This window comes from Labeo rohita, chromosome 8 (genome assembly GCF_022985175.1).
Source record: "Labeo rohita strain BAU-BD-2019 chromosome 8, IGBB_LRoh.1.0, whole genome shotgun sequence".
NCBI lineage: Eukaryota > Metazoa > Chordata > Actinopteri > Cypriniformes > Cyprinidae > Labeo > Labeo rohita.
In genome coordinates this window covers 16,428,409-16,448,568 of record NC_066876.1, presented here as the reverse complement: position 1 = coordinate 16,448,568, position 20,160 = coordinate 16,428,409, and the positions used below count along the sequence as shown (strand labels likewise).

At 36.0% G+C, this 20,160-nt stretch overlaps 1 protein-coding gene across 1 annotated transcript in view; it reads left to right on the top strand.

The window, feature by feature from the left end:
* The window catches only part of ptch1 (patched 1), a 75,489-nt gene that overhangs the window by 15,063 nt on the left and 40,266 nt on the right, over positions 1–20,160 (top strand). Inside the window, exons 3-11 of the mRNA XM_051117467.1 lie at positions 4,019–4,208; positions 4,423–4,492; positions 4,579–4,670; positions 8,689–8,887; positions 9,048–9,169; positions 11,901–12,048; positions 14,773–14,904; positions 16,993–17,148; positions 17,241–17,339. Of these exons, the coding sequence (XP_050973424.1) occupies positions 4,019–4,208; positions 4,423–4,492; positions 4,579–4,670; positions 8,689–8,887; positions 9,048–9,169; positions 11,901–12,048; positions 14,773–14,904; positions 16,993–17,148; positions 17,241–17,339 (1,208 nt within the window). The remainder of the gene's footprint in view (positions 1–4,018; positions 4,209–4,422; positions 4,493–4,578; positions 4,671–8,688; positions 8,888–9,047; positions 9,170–11,900; positions 12,049–14,772; positions 14,905–16,992; positions 17,149–17,240; positions 17,340–20,160) is intronic.

Genomic DNA, 20,160 nt, shown 5'->3' with positions numbered 1-20,160 from the left:
TCTCAGCCTCTTGCACTGGCTGGGTGGTCTGCCCTGTGAAAAAAGCATGGTTATTTTCAACTTTAATACAATTACAACGGTTTGAAAATATTCAACGTATGTCTGTCTCGTGAATTTGAAAACCATTGTTAAATTGGATTATAGCTTATAAGTTGTTACAGATTGTTTTACACGGCCCTTCCCCCCAGAGCTGGAGTAGGTTAATGAGAAAAAGACATTTTCTTGCTTTAGTTACCAAGCGTGATAGATGTTTCTGTATTTTTGAAGTTTTAGTGGTTTCAAGGGAAAAAAACAGTCGAGAAAGATGAATTGATGCAAATTTGTTTTGTTTTTTGTTGTTTTATGCTTGTTTATACTGCGTGAAATTGAGACCATTCTCACATATGTTCAGAGTGTGGAAAAATTGGGAAAGGCCTAAGTCTTGTTGTCACACGCAACTAGGTGGGAGAGGACTTGGGGTTTAAAACCTGTAAGTTGAAGTTCTTAGAAAAACATTGGAAATCACTAACATATGATTCTGACTTCATTTTTCTTTATCTATGTCACTGTAAATGTGGTACAAAAGTAAAAAGCGCACACTTAAACTTGCTGCCTTGTGGTTCGGGGTCACACGATCTATTTTCATTGGGTTCTACAGAAGAATATTTTTGAAATGTCTCTTGTTACGGTTCGTTTTGCATGGAGGTTCAGACTTTGATTTATCCCCCTATATTAATGCAGCTTAAGGGGGATCATTTGAATGCTATAATGTTTAACCTATGTGATATGCTTTCTGAAACATACTGAAAATGTACCTCAATATCTTTCCTTACATACTAGCTTTGTTGTGTATACATTTTAGTGCATTTTAGAGTCTACACTGTGCCAGAGTTTTAAACTTTTTTTTTTTTTATGCCAAATCTTGCTGAGTAAGTTAAATGTAGTTAAAGTGTTGACATTTTTATAACCTAGATACTAGGGCTGGCTTTTGACAATTTCACAATTCGATTCTGATTCACAAGCTTGTGATTCGATTTGATTCAATATTGATTATGTAAATAAGGTAGAGTACATACCAATTTCTCAAGGAAAATAAATCTCTCAAGTAATGCTGTAAAATATACATGAGAGTCAGTTGATAATACATTGCTATAATATTGAAGGTTAAAATTAACTGATTTGTATACAAACACTTAAATTACACTCAAGTTTTTATAATAATAAGATTACAATTACGTAATTATATTTCTGGTGGCTGACATAAAAACTTGACAGATTTATTCAAACATATACTAAACATCAAATAACAGTAAAAATTATAATGAATATGTTATGTGGTTCATTTATTTAGCAAAATGTCCTCTAGAGTTCATCATTTTTCTAGCTGACTAAAGAGTGTATGGTCATCGAATATGTTTTTTTGTTTGTTTTTTTGAGGTAAATGTGACATTTATTTTTTGAATACTGTAATAAAATGAACAGAATTTGAAATCTGTGATTTTGTTTTATATCAAAAGTAATAAAGCACAAAGCTTATTACGATTTATTGAATGGGGGGAGTGCTACAATGTTCTGTTCATTAACTGAAAACAAGCTAATCGATTCTTGGGATTTAAGAATCAATATTTTGTAAAAAAAAAAAAAATTGATGATTAAAATCATAAAATTGATATATTTTTTACCCAGCTCTACTTGATACCCTGTCTATTTTAATGGCACATACATTTCAATGTTTCCCACAGACTTACACTCTAAATGCGGTCGAATAAATATACTGGTTCTCATTTGCAACTCGCGTCTTTGCTGCGTAAAACCATCAGTCGATTTGCGCGTTGGTCTGAGTGAAAATGCAAATTCATTCCTTCCCACTAGCTGCCGCCTTTGGGGCGGCATTTTTCCGATAGCAGCTGTATACAAAGCAGCACTGCGCTCTCAAACGCTGCTTTTTCAGTTATTACAGGTAAGATGAAATAGAAATGAAATTGAAAATTTCCTGAAGACGGTCGGTTTCTGCCAGATGTACACTAATATAAAAACACCCACGCCGCGTTTTGATTTTGAAACGTGCAGTGCTCATGTTTATTCAACAAAGTCAAAGATATATTTGTGGCAGTCTGTTTTGATATTGTGGTGGGCCGCCACAAATAAATCAATGTATGGGAAACGCTGCATTTTTTTAATTCACAAGCAAAGCTTTCACATTTGTGTTCTTGTGTATATTCCTTCAAAATATTTTCTCTGGCAGAGTAGTTCAGTGAAATATGACTTTACCTTCAGTACTTTAGTTGTCTATCAGTGAACCCTCCTCTCTGCTTCAGCATCTCATGCAACCTGTCATTGCCGTCTCACCAATAGATAATATGCTTGATTACGTTACGAGGAATTGACCGTTTACCTGTCTGAGACTGTATTATTACCTGGTTCAGAATAACTGTAGAAGTCCTTGTGAACCTTGTTACCTGCTTCTCTAGGGTGCTTGATCCTGAAAACGGAGAAGTCTTCTATTCTCGCAGGTCAGGTAGAGAGCGCGTGAAGAATCGACAGCTTTGAGAGTCTGGTTTGGACGGTGTTCAGCAGGGCGCTTTGAAAGGCTGCTGTTGTAGCTGTGAGGGCTCACTGTTCCTGTGCAGAGCTTAGGTGTGCCACACAACGACTCCACTGCTCGAGCGCAATAAAGCAGACGAGCGCTTACACACACACACGTGCGATCGCAGACGCACTTGCGCGCACACTCGTAACTCATATGCCTGGATTTGAAGGCTGTGAAGAAGACTGCAGGTGTTAAAGGCTGTACTGAAAGGCATTTTGAAGTCAAGTTAACAGGACATATGGGAGCCTGTACATGTGTTAGCGTTTCCTTTCATCGAGGCTGGAGGATATGATTGATTATCATGAGACTGTGCTTGACCCTGTGTGACGGCAGTGAAAGTTATGACCGTTTGTCACTGAAGAATTCTGAGTGACTTTTTATCATGCTTTTTTGTTTCTTGTGAGCTTTTCAACTGCTTGTTTATGTTAGCAAGAAAATGAATAAATAGTAAATAAATAAATATACAATCATTATTCCTTACACATATGAGTTATAGCTTGATGAATTAAATATGATGAGCTAAAAAGACTGTTTGCTGCAAAATAACACAGAGAAAATGTTTTTGCATGCAAAAAACCCATACTTTATAGATTATGCCAATTGCAAAATCCAGTCGTAAAAATGGAATTTACTGTATAACACAGACTGTCACGGAATCTGCCAAAAAGTAGGTCAGTAAACTTGAATCAAAACACGATATGGACTAGTGTCTGTGAATATTAAGCCACAAAATACTAATTAAATATGAATTCTGCATGTTCTTGTGCTCTCTTGTGCTATTTCTTGTGAGGGAAAAACCAAAACTATCATCATATCATTTACAAACAGAAACTTAAAGGTGTTCACAGCAACCCGTCAAAATAAAGTTTTAACTTGAAGGTTTAACTTGAAGAAACTGTGACAGAAATATATTACTTAATGTAATGATAGTGCTAATACTACTCATGAAATTATTATTAAACATTATTTTTAACAAATATTTACCAGAAGAAAATATATTTACCAGAAAATGTTTTATTAAAATCAATTAATTAAAGATGCTTTTAATTATTAAAATTTATTTACCAGACAAAATGTAAATACACAACACAGTATTTCTAAAAAAATAAAAAATAAATAAATAAATAATATATCAATAAATTATTTTTGGGGAAAATTAATGATTTTGAGACCCCTGATTATTAAATTTTAATGAAACTATTAAAATAGAGTCCACACAGAATTTGGTGAGAAATTCAACTACATTTGAGGAAAATTTTTTTAAAACATATTACATAGGGCCTTAAAATTGCATTTTTGTTAAACTTTTAAGAAATTGCTGTTAAATTGTGTATGTTTAATGCATATTTGTGGCCCAGGGTCACAAATATGCTTAGAAATGAAAGTACTAAAAGGTTATGGAACATCATCTAATATTCTTCTCCATCACTTTTCTTCTCCATTTCATAGTGGGCGGCAGGGTGAATCAGGAACTCAAGTACACGCGGCAGAAGATCGGAGAGGAGGCCATGTTTAGTCCTCAGCTCATGATACAGACGCCGCGACAGGAAGGTGCTAACATTCTGACCGTAGAGGCGCTCAAGCAGCACCTCGACTCTGCTATAAAGGCCAGCAGAGTGCACGTTTACATGTACAACAGGTAATGACACAACAGCTTCTGAAGAGTTATTCCTTTTTGGGTAGTTGACGCATAACATGTCCTTGAACTTTTTTATCAACCAAAATTATAGGTTAAAATTCGGGAAAGTGTGTATTTTAAGTCCTGTGACTGGTCACTATTTCTTTGAAGTTTTCTTCTTAAATAGCAGTTCACAAAATTATAGTTCATCTAATTTCCACTGTTGTGTTTTCAGGCAATGGAAATTGGAACATTTATGCTACAAATCAGGAGAACTCGTTACAGAAACCAATTTTGTGGACCAGGTAAATAAGAATGGTTACAATTATAGATTGACGTATCAGTAGAAATGTTTGAGCTTGTGACAGTAATACCATATTTATCTTTTCAGATTATAGAGAAACTGCACCCGTGTCTGATCATCACTCCTCTAGACTGCTTCTGGGAAGGGGCTAAGCTACATTCAGGAACGGTCTACCTCCCGTAAGTTACACACAGTTTTCTGTATTTGCTTGGAGCCTTTGATCCTGTCCTGTCTAGCTCTTGACTTCAAGATGATTTGCCAGAAAGGCCATTTTCATACAGTAAACATTTCACTGACATGTCCTTCCTGAAAATAGAGCCATATTAGAAACAAGCAAACTAAATTTTAAGAAAAAAGTTTTTCCTTTCGATCAAGAGAGGTGGTAAAAAAGAGGATTTTACAGTGTTTATTTGTTAAATTACATCTTTACGGGGAATTTATTAAAAAAAATCAAATTGAGGCTGGATGTTTAATGTGATTTAAGTCATTTTTACTCTCTGTATGCTGAAATTCAATAGACCAATTTGGAGTAGACATCATGTTACGTCATTTGCAGCTGTGCATGCATAGTGGTGGCAGAAAAACACTGGTAAAGTGGAGGGAAACGGGTAAAATCCATGAAATAAGAGAAAAAAATGTATTGTGGTATTAATGCCAGAATCAGAATGCAAATAATTTTTAATGAATACTGTCATGAAAGACGCCATTTGAAGCTAAATGCAGATGTTTAAACGCACAGACCATGGATGAAAGCTGCTATTATTGCCCTACTTTCAAAGCATAAATTTGATTTAAACAATAGGTCTACATAATATTCGCATATGCAGTTCAAGGGGGATATTTTGTATTAGCCCTACAGTTACAGCACAAAATACTATTCAAACCGACTTTTTGTCTCGCAAATGCAAGTTTATATCTCCTAGTTCAGATTTTATGACTCCATTTAACTTAACAATTGCGATTTTGTAAATTCTGATAAAAAAAGCCAGAAGTGTGGGATATAAACTCATGATTCTGAGGGGGAAAAAAAAGAGAGAATGACGAGTTATTTTAACAAGTTAATTTTTCTTATCAGAATTATGAGATATAATCTTAGAATTGTGAGGAAAACAGTCAGAATTTTTAAATATAAACTTAAAATGACCTTTTCTTTTATTCCATGATTTCCATGGACTGCTACTTGAAAACTGTCATTTTCTGCCACCTGATAGGCTTCGCCCACAAATAAACGTCATCACTGTTTGCAAACACCGAAATTGGTCAGGAAGTAATGCACAAACCATGGAAGCAGCAAAAACCACTTGCACTATGAATATAAGATTAAATCCATAAAGTTCAGGAGAGGTGTTTGATTATTGAATCAAGATCTGTGTTTGCATTTCCATTTGCATTTTGATTCAATTTAACGATTATATAATCTGTGTTTTTGCACAAATTAGACAAGTGCATATTGATGTTCAATAAAGAATATTTAACAATGTTAAATTAATCATGATTAAATAGTGTGATAAGTGGTGCTCCACAGCCTCCTGTGGTGTTTTCTGAAGGCCTCCATTGTGATGAACCGCTCAAAGCCTCACACAATCGTTCCACTTCTGCTGCTAATGGCTCCTTGCAACAGTTACACTCGGTAGACAACCACCAAGTCTGCAAAAGTTTTTCTGCCCTCCTCCCCCTCCCTCTTTCCCTCCATCATGGATGGTAAATAAGGATTTTACTGTGTTCTGGTTGGGGGACTTGGAATAATGACTCAAGCCTGGTTAGGCACATACAATGTGGTCTGAACCGCTGCAGGCCTGCCAGAAGAGAAAGAGAGAGGGGCGAGCAGAAGGAAACACATACAGAAAAAAGGAACGACTGAAAGAAAGAGGGCGAAATGAGAGAAAGATGGTGCAGGGACGGAAAGGCGGGTTTGACAGAGGGTGGCTTAGAGAGTCAGTCAGTGGAGCGGTGGAAGTGGACGGATGATGGAAAGTGGGAGGGTGAACTAGCTGCGAGGAAGGCCGCCTGAGGATAGAGTCAAACGTACAGGCGGGACGGGACACCGGGTGAAGACGCAGCAAGAGAAAGAGGGTGCTGAAAAAAACCAACTGAGACGAGATGGCAAGCAAAGCATGGGAGGTTTGCGAAACTGCTGCGTTGGGCTGTTAGTTGTGGGGAGATGCCAGGCCCTGAGCGGGATCACCCGGCACGGCAGTATAATTAGAGGGGATAAAGATCAGATGAGCGGATTGATTCCATTTTCTCAAAGCTGTTATTATGGAGGCAGGCTGAAATCCAATCCCAACTACATTAGTGCTGCCACCGCTGTGACGTGCAGCGTCCATCAATCCCTAAGCCTTCGGAATTCCATCCAGTCACCCTTCATCCGCTCCCCATAGTTATGCCGAACCACTTTAAGCACAGCCAACATCCCATAAGCAGGGCTCAGTCTGTGCTTCTCCTTCATGGTTAAACGTACTCTACCGTTCAAAAGTTTTTTGGAGGAAATTAATACTTCTATTCTGTAAGGACTTATGAAACTGATCAAATTGGACAGTAATGACATTTGTAATGTTCCAGAAGATTTTGATTTCAAATAAATGCTGTTCTGTTAACCTTTCTGCTCATCAAAGAGTCCTGAAAATGAATGTTTTCTGGTTTCCACAGAAATGTTAAACAACACAACTGTTTTCAACATTGATAGTAGTAAGAAATGTTTCTTGAGCACCAAATCAGCATATTAGAATGATTTCTGAAAGATCATGTGACAGTGAAGACTGGGGTAATGATGCTGAAAATACAGCTTTGCCATCACAGGAATAAATTATGGATTATGAAAGGCTCATATTTTGGTTTTGGGAGTCGCATGCGTGCAAGGTCAAAAAACTATTTTATTTTCTTATAATATGTATTTATTTTTTACCTTATTTGCTCAGTGACTCCTCCTAAACGATTTGGTCAATGATTCATTTCCTCCTTTGCAAGACGCTAATCTGCGGTGATTGGTCCGATGACTTAGTCTGTTGTGATTGGTCTACTGCGTGCAGCGCATTTTGGAAGCGGAACGCCCATCACCATTACATGAAACACCCAAACAGCCATGGTATATGCGTTAGCCCATATATTGATAAAGCACTGAAGTTTGTACACCAACATATTCCTCTATTCTTTATCATAACTCCAAGTAATAACAACTGCAAAAAAAATTCACTATTCATCAACAAATTTCTAGACAATTGTGAGCAAACAGATATTGCTGTTAGCTAGTTAGCCAGAGACCTACATGCTGCGCGGAGCAAACACAACACACACAACTATATGTATTTTGCATGCTACAGAGTACATGAGAGCAACAATTTTAAAGGATCACTCCACTTTCAGAATAAAAATTTCCTGATAATTTACTCACCCCCATGTCATCTAAGATATTCATGTCTTACTTTCTTCAGTCACAAAGAAATTAAGTTTTTAAGGAAAACATTCCAGGATTTTTCTCCATATAGTGGACTTCAATGGTGCTCAGCGGATTGAAGGTTAAAAATGCCGTTTCAGTGCAGCTTCAAAGGACTCTAAACGATCCCAGCCGAGGAATAAGGGTCTTATCTAGCAAAACGATCGGTCATTTTCTTTAAAAAGAAAAAGGTGGGGGTTCAGATTTTCCCGGGTATTCGCGTACAACAAGTGGGCAGGCAGTATGCTAATGTTTCATGTTGACGTCAGCATTGGTATTCGTTTTAAAAAATAAATGTGGCAATGATTCAGAGTCGACTCTTTGTTTTGAGTTGTTTAAACAAAGTTTTTAAAGGATTAGTTCACTCTAGAATGAAAATTTCCTGATAATTTACTCCCCTCCATGTCATTAAGATCTTCATGTCTTTCTTTCTTCAGTTGAAAAGAAATTAAGGTTTTTGAGAGAAACATTCCATGATTTTTCAACAAGTTGAAGGTTCAAAAAGCAGTTTTATTATTTATTTAACGCACCTGATTCAGATCATCAGCTCCTTAGGAGAAAGATCCATGAACTGAACTGAGCCGAGGAATAAGGGTCTTGTCTAGCGAATCGTTCAGCCATATTAAAAAAACAAAAAACAATTGCCCATCTTGTACTAGCTCTGTGATGCTCTTTGATGTGATTCTTAATGCTGTAATGTCTTGTGTGAACGTCCCCCTCTATCCACATCAGTAAAACATATATAGATTTTTTTTTCCCCACAGTGGCAAAGACCCAGTGCAGTGGACCAACTTTGATCCGATGGGCTTCATTGCTGAGCTGAAGATGCTGAAGTATCCGGTGGACAGCTGGGAGGAGATGCTGGTCAAAGCAGAGGTGGGCCACGGCTATATGGACCGCCCCTGCCTAAATCCCGCAGACCCCGACTGCCCGTTGTCAGCTCCCAACAAGAACACGACACGAGTGAGTTCTGCATACAGGATGACAAAGAACAATAGCTTAAAATCATTTGCGACTTTTTTGTTATTCTTTGTTGGGTGTCTGTTTTCAAAGTCACTAATTAAAGCAATGATCTTTTGCATCTTGAGCGTGTCTCTGATTTATGATCTGTCATATCTTTAAGCCTTTTGACGTGGCTCGTGTTTTGACTGGTGGCTGCTATGGGCTTTCCAAAAAGTACATGCACTGGCAGGAGGAGCTTATCGTAGGTGGGACCAAGAAGAACGACAGCGGTAGACTTCTGAGGTAAGAAACAACTTTGGGGTTTAAACTCTGACGGCATTTCGAGAAATGGATTTGTCTTAATGTATTTTACTTGTAAAGGGAATAAATTATTGCGAAAAGCATAGAAGACTCAGAAAGGAAAAACTTAAGCGTGTCTTTAGGTTTGTCACAGTTTGACAATTTTTGGGCATTACGTGGCAGCGAATAAAAGATCACTTTGTCTCTGTGTTGTACGCACTCACATGTACAGTGTGAGGCAAGTTTTTTGTTTCTTTTTTGGAAGATTGTAATCATTAGTAAACTGCATATTAGTATTCATTCCCACAGACTGAAGAAAACCCACACCTTTTACTCCAAAAGCGAAGCATTTTTTCCCCAGACTTCTTCAGGCTTGTGTGGGGACAGAATTCAGCATCCTCATTATGAAAGAACGTTGTCATACTTCCCAAAAATGTTAATACACAACAGTGGTGGTGGCGGAAAATATTCTCTAGTGGCTCGGGAATCGTCCGCTGTGATTTCTAGGAATCTTTTCATTCTGAAGACGGTGGTTTTCTGAAAAGAGAAAGTCAAGGGTTTTTCTTTCATGAAGTGTTCATTGAACAATAGTAGGTTGACAGTCCACTTGAGGGAGTCTGTACTCTACAGTTGGGGAAGTTTTAGTTCATCTGTGGAGCAAAGTGACAGGCGGCTGTTTTGCAGCATGTTAGTGGTTCTTTTCAAGGTTTTTATCCCAAAGTAGTGACAGACAAGGTCAAGTCTTTGTTTGCAGTAGGATTTTTTTTGGAGTAGCAGCAGCTATCATCACCCCCAAGAAAAGAAAGTGAGCTTAACAACATGCTAAAGTTAACCAATAAAGTCTTTTCCCACAATTTTTTAAATTAAAAAATATTTATAATAACAGAACTTAGAAACTTTTAATAATCTTAAAAATGTGAATTTTTAAGGTTCAAGCGCATAGCACTGAAGCCCTGTTGTAACTGTTAGAGTGGCCAAGAATCAGCAATTTCCGTGTAGAACTGATCGGGCAGACCAAACCGTAAGTCGTAGAGACTTAAAACTTTGAGGGATGGTAGTACTCAAACAGTCTACAGCATCAACAAGACTCGTCTCATTTGGCCTGATGGGGGCGCTACAGCGATCAAAAGTACGAAATCTCTCATAACTGCTTAACCATTTGTCGCAGGCTCAAGTGTCTTATGCCATTGAAATCCTTGGCTCACCCTGGCAATTTTTTGTTTTTAACATTTTTTGAAAAGCCGATTTTATTTATTTTTTTATTTATTTATTTTTTTTTTTTGCACACAAGTCCTAGTGCAGCAAGATTCTCTGGAGAGTGATTATCAATAATTAATCCCCCCAAAAAGTTGAACTTTCGATTCTCCGTCGCAAAGGGATGCCAAAACATTCAAAAGGGGCAAGGCCGCCTTTACTAAAATGGCTATAACTTTTGAATGGAATGAGATATCTTCTCCAAACTTACAACGGGAATTTAAAAGCGGAGTCTGAGGTCACATAAAAAAAAAATCATGGAGCTTGGTCACTTTGTGGTGCAGTAAGAGGGAAAAAATGTATAAAAATGGTCATATCTACACAACTGTTTGTCCTGTCAACGTGAAAATTGGTGTGCACGGTCTTGGTCAGTGCCACAAATGTCTATAAGGACATTTGTGTATCTCAAAAAACATGGCCGCCATAGGTCGATGAACTTTGGGTACCTATTAGAAAAGTTAACGGAGGCCGATCAGAGCAAAACTTGGTGGGCCTGTTTAACTCTTGGCTCTAAAGGTCTGTGAAATTTTTAAAAAAATTGGCCACTGAAGGGGTGATATCACATTTTCCAATTGCGTGAACAGTTGCATATCGTACGGTTTTTCACACATACGCCTGATATTCATATCATACGATAGACCTTTTTTGTTCTGAACAGCTTTGCCTCTAGAACAATTGCTGTCAATCAAATCATTTGTTAAATGATTGAGAAAAATGCCTACTTTTGCAAACTAGTCCCAGGTTTTTTGCTCAGTCTGGAAAAAAACAGCAGTACAATTCTTTGGACTCTCTAGGTCAATACTTATCATAAAAATGTTTAAATTTACCCTTTGGGAAGTTATAATAGGGTCCCAAAAGCCCATAAAGCCAAAGCAAAATCTCCAAACTTCACAAAACCTGGTGAGCACATGCGACAGGTGATTCTGAATAAGCATGCAAAGTTTTAGGGAGATTGGACCACAGCTGCCGCTATAATAGTCGTAAACATTAAAAAACATCATAATTTTATGGCAAATTACCTGTATTATCCAAATATCCTTTTTGAAATATAGCTGCTATTGCTTTCAAAAAGTACATAATGGCATGTTTCGAGACAGACATAATGAGTTGATTCACTGAAGATATGAGCTGATTCAGTTCATGAGTCAGAGTAAAGAGTCTAAAGACTGATTCAGACTGTTGCCTACAATATTAGGGGATTAGAAAAATATAAACAGATGGTTCAGTATATTGATACTGAGAATTTGTTTCATCTTTAACTGCAAATGTCAAAATGCATTTGTAGCAATAGGCAAATTTTGGGACACACTACCATGTCATAAAATTGCTACTAGAAGATCCACCCAAAACCATCTGGGGACTTTTGGCATACTCTTTTCAATATGTTTTGGAACACACTTATTCCAATCTCATGTCTATTCAGCAGTGAACCACTTGGTTAGTCCGTATGTTCACCTTTTTATTTTACTCTTCCTTGCAGTGCACAGGCCCTTCAGACCATGTTCCAGCTCATGACCCCAAAGCAGATGTACGAGCACTTAAAGGGCTACGAGGAGGTCTCGCACATCAACTGGAACGAGGACAAAGCAGCTGCCATACTAGAGGCCTGGCAGAGGAGATACTCCGAGGTAAATGCACGTCTGTCACCACGGATCATCTCTCGGAAAAGATGCAAAGATGATCTGTGGATGTCCAGACTGTAGTGGAGACCTTTACAGTGATTGTTTCTGCTGTAGTAGTTCATTCTTTCATCAGCTTTTACTTTGCCTAAAACTGGATCTTGTTATGAAGTGTTTAGGAGGCCCGATTCATTCCTTCAGCTCAGCGTTGTGTTTCCTGGAACATACACTCACATACATGCACTCATGCAGTGTGAAGGCATTTATCTTGAGTCATAAGTAATGCATACATTCCAAAGGGGCTGTGTCTCTTGAGGTTAGGACCCAGCTGTTTAAGTGCAGTCCTTCAAAGGCATAGACTTCCCTTTTTTCCCTTCTTCATACTTTAAATGCTCAGGTTAAGTGTGAACTTGGAAAAACAGGCCACATCTGTAAGGTCAAGAAAGGTTACGATGGGACACTGTAGAAAAGTGTGCGCTAAACCCTTCAAATGTTTTGGGACTTGTGGAGGTATTTCAGTCCTGTCGCAACCAAATTCTTTAAAAAAAAAAAAAATTCTGTTAGTCATGAGAGTAACACAGAATCGTGGAATCCAGTCATAAAAAAGGAATTTACTGTGTAACACAGAATTTCATTGAATTTGGCCAATTTTGGATGAAAAAAATCAAAAGTTGGTCAGTACATTGGACTAGTGCCTGTGAATTTTAAGCCACAAAAATACTTGAATATGAATACTGCGTGTTCTGTGTGTCTGTGTGTAAATGAATGGCGCAGACGCTCAATTTCGTTTATTAAACATACTGAAGCGAACCATTTGCTAGAAATTATTAGAAAATTTGTAATTACAGAGAAATTATTTACTAGAACTTATTTCTCAGAAAAATGATGCAAAACAGTATATCTAAAAAAAAAAAAGCAGAAATAAATTTTGGTTAACTTTTGGTTATTAAAAATGAATGAAACCATTAAAATGGAATACAGAAGATAAATGGGGGAAAAATAATTTTATGAAAATAAAACACATTTTCATAGAGCCTTAAAAATGTAATTTTTGTTAACTTTTAATAAATTGCTGTTAAATTGTATACATTTTCATGATTTTGATTAATAAGACACTTTTTGATTAATATTTTTTAATTCGACCATTAAAAGTCTAGAAAAATGAACTTACAGAAAATTCAAAATGGAATTTGGAAAAAAATTAAACAAGAAATAAAAGAAGAAAAAAAGAAATAAAAGAGATTTCCTAAAGCCCTATGAACAAACATGAATTAACAAATCAACTATAGTAGTTATATAAAGGAACATTTTATACAATTTTACCGAATTTATTAATAGAGTTCAAATTTTTAGCATTAACTAATGCATTACGTGTAATGAACTAACAGTATTTTTACAAAATTATTTTGAAAATGAAATTGTTTCATAATGTAAATGTTTATTTTACATGTGATTTTTCAATATGTATAAATTAACATTAATTAATGTATTATTAACAAATATAAATTAACAATAATATATTCATAGTAAACTTTATTTGTGACCCTGGACCACAAAACCAGTCATAAGGGTCAATTTAATGAAATTATGAGATTTATACATCATCTGAAAGCTAAATAAGTTTTCCGTTGATGTATGGTTTGTTAGAATAGGATAATATTTGTTTGAGATACAACTATTTAAAATCTGTAATTGAGAAAATCGCCTTTAAAGTTGTCCAAATCTAGTTTTTAGCAAAGCATATTACTAATCAAAAATTAAGTTTTGATATATTTACAGTTGGAAATTTACAAAATATCTTCATAAAATATGATCTTTACTTAATATCCTAATGGTTTTTGGCAAAAGATGGCTAAGACTGGTTTTGTGGTCCAGGGTCACATTTTGTAATTCGTAAATTAACATTTAAAAAAGTTAAATTAGAAATCTACCATTTGTTAATTAATGCTTTTTCATAATAAATTAATTTTTATACAACTTAAAATATATATGTGTAAATTACCACTGTGCAACATTAATGAATGTTGTGTAGTATTATTCATTGTTAGTTCATGATACGCCTAATGCATTAACTAATTGAACCTTATTTTGAAGTGTTAGCAAAATCATTTCAGCATGCAGTAATAACAGATTTGCTCATTTAATCTTAGGTGGCAGCAATACAGCACAGCCTGTTTTTGCTAGTGTGGGTGTCCATTGCAGAATCAACCCCTCTTGGTGTGGCGGCCCCAGCACTTGTGTGTCTGTGTGTGTGTTTTAGCGTGTGTGTGGTATCTGTGTGTGTGTGTGTGCGTGTTTGACAGGACCGTCTGGAACACATTAACCCGCTCAGCGCACAATCTCTTTCACAGCTGCCGTCCCATTGGTGGCTTGTGTGTGACATCATCTGGTCTCTGTTTTGTCAGCCCTGACCTCCGCTTGGCATAGGGTTTCCTTCTGGTGCGTGCGTGCGTGTGTGTGCAGGGCTGAACATGTGTGCATTTGTGGATGTGAGTGAGTGTGTGTGTGGTTTTTAGGGGGTGGGGCTGCGATATTCATTTCTTGGATAATTGTGCTGCTGAAACATTTGTGGGACTGTGATTTCCACGTTATTTAATTAGTTTTATTGGCCTGGGGGAAAACACAAAAACAAAGAAAAGATGAGCAGCGAGAAGATAGAAGGGGTGAAAATGAATTGAAGGTAAACAGTATTAATATTTTTTAACTTCTTTCTTTCGCCCTGTGTGTCCTCAGGCTGTCCAGCAGAGTGTGTCAGTTAATTCGTCTCAGAAAGTTCTCACGTTCACCACCACCACCCTGGAAGACATCCTTAAGTCCTTCTCTGATGTCAGTGTGATCCGTATCGCCAGTGGCTACCTCCTAATGGTAAACTAACTCCCACATCTCCAGCCCCATCTGAAGAGCTTTTGCTTTGTCTAGACTTCCTCCATTTTTTTTGTTCAGATTAAAGCACAACTTCATTTACTATACTGTGCTTTACTCATTTGAGGACTCACCTGAGTATGTGTGCATCTGTGGAATATGGATAATTTCATTAACATCATGTTAAGGTCTGTTCACACCAAAACTGACTAAATTAAAATTTTCGTGAGTTCACAGGTGAAAATAAAATCATATAGATGCAACAATGAGAACACTTAGTCTAGCAGACAGCATTAATTTGACTTAAAGCGTCCTTTTGTTTGGGGTGTTCGGTGAGTTCCGTCACAAAATATACATCATTCAACCTGACCATACATTGTGAATGTATCACTATGACTTTAGGTTTGGTATCTTTAGGTTCACTGTCAGAAATGCCAGCGTGAATGCTAAGCAGACCAGGACCAAATGTATAATTTCCTTTTAGGTCCAGACCAAATGAACCAAACGAATCAAACTACAAGTGTGAACACACCCTAAATGATGATGTTTTATTATTTTAATTTAAATTGATCATAATAAATGCCACTAATTGAACTTAAAGGGATAGTCCACCCAAAAATGAAAATTATCCCATGATTTACTCACCCTCTACCCATCCTTCCTTCTTTCGGATGAAAATAATCAGAGTTATTTAAAAAAAAAAAAAAAGTATTGGCTCTTCTAAGGTTTATAATGCCAGTAAATGGATGTTGAGATTTTAAAGCCCAAGAAAGAGCATCCATCCATCATAAACAGTGCTCCACACGACTCTGGGGGGTTAATAAAGTCCTTCTGAAGCAAATCAATCCATAAATATCCATATTTAAAACTTTACACCGAATCTCTAGCTTCTGCTAGCTGTCGTTAGTGCGTTCACAAGAGAGCGGCGTTCCAGCAGATGACATGGGATGTAGTGCAAGCTCTGGTTAGAAGTGACAAGCATTACTTTAGCTTTGTCGAAGCATCCCAGATATACATACCAACGCACCATTTTACGGCTAATAATATGTAGATTATGGCTAAAACTATTAACTTTTTCACATAATTTTCCTTTGCTGTAAACAAAGATTAGCATATTCTCCATGGAGCTCACGCTATGGCTACGCCCGACGTCATCTGCTGAAATGCCACTCTCTTGTGAACGCATGTACGAGATTAGCGGAAGCTCGAGATTCTGGTTTATATAGTTTTAAATATGAATATTTTTCTCACACAAATGCATCGATTCGCTTTAGACGGCCTTTATTAAGCTCCCGGAGCAGTGTGAAGTACTTTTTATGATGGATGGATGCATTTTTTTGGACTTCAAAATATAACACCCATTCACTGCCATTATAAAGGTTGGAAAAGCCAGGACTTTTTTTTTATATAACTCTGACTATATTCGTCTGAAAGAAGAAAGTCATGTATACCTAGGATAGCTCAAGGATGAGTAAATCATGGGGTAATTTTCATTTTTGGGTAAACTATCCCTTTAAGAGTGCTTTTTTTTACCCACTTAGGCAGGGCTTAAGTATCTCTTTATATGTCATTTCCTAATTACATCTATTGTCCTTAAGATTTATGCATTTGTAATGAAGATGCAATTTAGTAAATTTAAACTATATTCACTTTAAATTCAATATAAAATAACAAACTTTTTCTTTTTTTAAAGACCGATAAATCAGCAGTCAAAGCTGTGACCAAGCAGGTTACTTCTCATGTTGTACTGCTAATGTGAGTGTTTAGAGTTTGAATTTTCTCTCGCTCTCACTTCTAAAAGACCCAAAAATGTAACAAAAATTGGCCTAGCCTAAGAATCAAACAATCTACTCAGCATTGCAGTATGACATATTTTGTGAAGGAGTTCGTAGAGATAGATTTTTAAATGTTAAAGTCTTGTTTTTCGTGCTGAAAATTCAGACTTGGTGTGTATAGGCCTTTAGTGTTATGTTACATGCAGCTTGCCAGTGCATGCCTGACCCTGCTGTGCCGTGACCGCACTCATGAGAACAGCACTGCGGTAACGTGATAATGTCAGATTAACGCTATAGCTATGTTATCTGTGTGCAGCTTGCCTATGCGTGTCTGACCATGCTGCGGTGGGACTGCGCCAAGTCTCAGGGGGCGGTCGGGCTGGCCGGAGTGTTGCTGGTCACTCTTTCTGTCGCCGCTGGACTGGGACTCTGCTCGCTTTTGGGCATCTCCTTTAACGCCGCTACCACACAGGTACATGGCACGTACATGAGCAAACACGGACACCGTTGGCAGTGTAACATCTTTCACATGTTGCATGCTCTTCTGTTTTCATGTGCTTAAAGGTGTTGCCGTTCCTGGCTCTCGGCGTAGGGGTGGACGATGTCTTTCTCCTGGCGCACGCTTTCAGCGAGACCGGCCAGAACAAGAGGATTCCATTTGAGGTGTGTTATCTCATCCCAAACATCCTGAAAAGCAGAGAGCACTACTAAAAAAACAACAGTTTCCTTCTGCCACAAACCCTTTAGAAGTGCAGAAGTGAGTACACATCCAAAGATAGTGTCAAGACAAGGCAGTCCGTTCAGAAATGAGGGAGCTAGCATGTTATCAGGAGGAAGGGGGATATCAATGCGTGCCCTTATGTTATCACTTACCTAGAGGAATGTGTGTGTACCTGCCCCGGCCTGTGATGTAACTTTAAAACACTAGCATACTTTGATCTGGTGAGGGCCAACATACGATGTGTGACTCGAGATGTTTCTCACAAACAACTTTGATAAAAAATAGTACTACCATTGTTTTGTTTTGATTTTAGATATGGTACCATGTTAGTACCATTGTTTTCACACACTTTAAAGTAACAAATAAATAACTACAGTATACTTGTAGTATAAAATCTATAATCTATGAAATATATGTAATATAAAAAAGTAGAATGTTTTAATATTTATTATTTTCATTATTTTTTCTAATATTATTATTATTATTATAAAATTACAATTTAATGATCATATTGTATTGTTATAAAATGCTATATTATATTATGTAAAATGTTTGTAAATCTACAATACGCTTTTTATATTTTTGTTGCAGTAATATTGTGAAATATTTTTACTTTTTAAAATGACTGCTTTCTATTTTAATATATTTTAAAATGTATTTATTCCTGTGATCAAAGCTACATTTTCAGCATCATTACTCCAGTCTTCAGTGTCACATGACCCTTCAGAAATTATTCTAATATGCTGATTTGCTGTTAAATATAATAATAAGAATACATTTTATTTCAGCAGCAAATCAGAATATTAGAAAGATTTCTGAAGGATCATTTGACCGGAATAGTGATGTTAAAATTTCAACTTTAAAATCACAGGAATAAATTACATTTTAAAATAAATTCAAATAGAAAACAGTTATTTTAAACAGTATAAATATTTCAGAATTTTACTGTTTTTGCTGTACTTTGGATCAAATAAATGCAGGCTTTGTGAGCAGAAGAGAAAATTCTTAAAAAAAAAAAAAAAAAACATTAAAAATCCCAAAACTTTTGACAGGTAGTGTATAATCTGTAAAATATATGTAATACAAAAAGTGGATTGCTTTTTATATAAAAATATTTTTGTGTTAATGTTTCATATTTACATAAATTTTTCTAATATTATTCTAAAATTAGAATTTTAATGATTATGTTAAAGTATGCTATATTGTATTATGTAAAATGTTTATAAATCTATAAAATATATGTAGTATAAAAATGTAGGTTTATATTATTATATTGTTTTGTTTTAATATAAAATATATTATGTGAAAGGTTTGTAAATCTATAATCTATCAATTATATGTAATATAAAAAAGTTGATTATTTAAAAAAATATATAATGTTGTTAATATTTAATATTTTAATCCATTCTAATATTTTTATTTAAAATGGTGTAAATCTATAATCTATCAAATATGTAATACAAAAAATATATTTTTAATATAAAATTGTTAATATTTAATATTTTTATACATTTTTCTTATATTATAAAATTTGAATTTTGATTATATTGTACTGTTTTAATATAAAATATTATATTATGTGAAAGGTGTGTAAATCTTTAATCTATAAAATATATGTAATATAAAAAAGTAGATGCTATAAGTAGATTTTAATATAAAAATATTTTGTGCTGATATTTAAGTTTTTCATTCATCTTTCTAGTCTAAAATTAGAATTTGAATGGTTGTGTTTGAATATTATGTAAAAGGTGTGTATTATACACATATATTATTACAGTTTTTATTAAGCGTCTTTAATTTCAAAATGGCAGTCAGTCAGTAATGATATAGATTTACATTTTACAAATTTTAAATGTTAAACTCTTGCTTAGTTTGATACCTAAAAGTAACGATAACTCAGTTATACTCATACTTCCTACTCAGTTCATTTAATAAACAATTTACTGATTCAAACCGGCAACTCCTGAGTGTTTTTGAACTGAGTATTCATTAAAACATCACCTCATTAGAGTCATTTGTTCATTAATTGGTCTATGCTGGTACACAGCGGTACAGTCTTTTATTCTTCTTACCTTTAGCCATACTTTTGGCTTTTTTAGTATCTCAAACTACTGTGGTATTACCATCTGATATCATCACTTTACCATGGTACTGCCAGGTGTTAATCTTTAATCAGTTGCTGTAAAACCATTACTTAAGAATGTGAGTTGTTAGTTTTACTTGCAAGACTTGACTGGACAGCAGTAATCTTGTGTGTATACAATCTGGGTTTTTTATTTAGCAGATTGTGCATACGTTTCCGTTGATACATCTGTCAAGGGTATCTTTGTTTAGCTTTCGCGTGCGTTTATGTGTGGTCTTGTACGAGAGGTGATTTAGATGACTCTTATGCAGTCGGCTGAGTTCAGGCATGTATTTGCTTGTGTTTATGTGAGATTGCACAGCGTGCAGTGACACTTTTGTGTGGAAAGTAAACAGTTCCCCTGTAGGAGGAAAGAGAGCGTAAGAGAGAGAGCGCAGAGCTCTCCTGTCTTAAAATTCTCCGTGTGTGGTCCTGCACGTCCTCAGTTACCAGAAAAAACTTTCCCTCTCTCTTTCCTGCTCCTCATCTCTACCTCTGTGTGAACGGAGGTGGGGTTTGGAACTGTTTCTCATGCGTCTCGCACCCTGAATGGCTTCGAAACGACGAGAGAAAGAGTTTATCCTAACAAGACAAGTGAGCCAATCGTGTTTCTGCACCCCGGGCTGCTTTGTTTAAAAGGA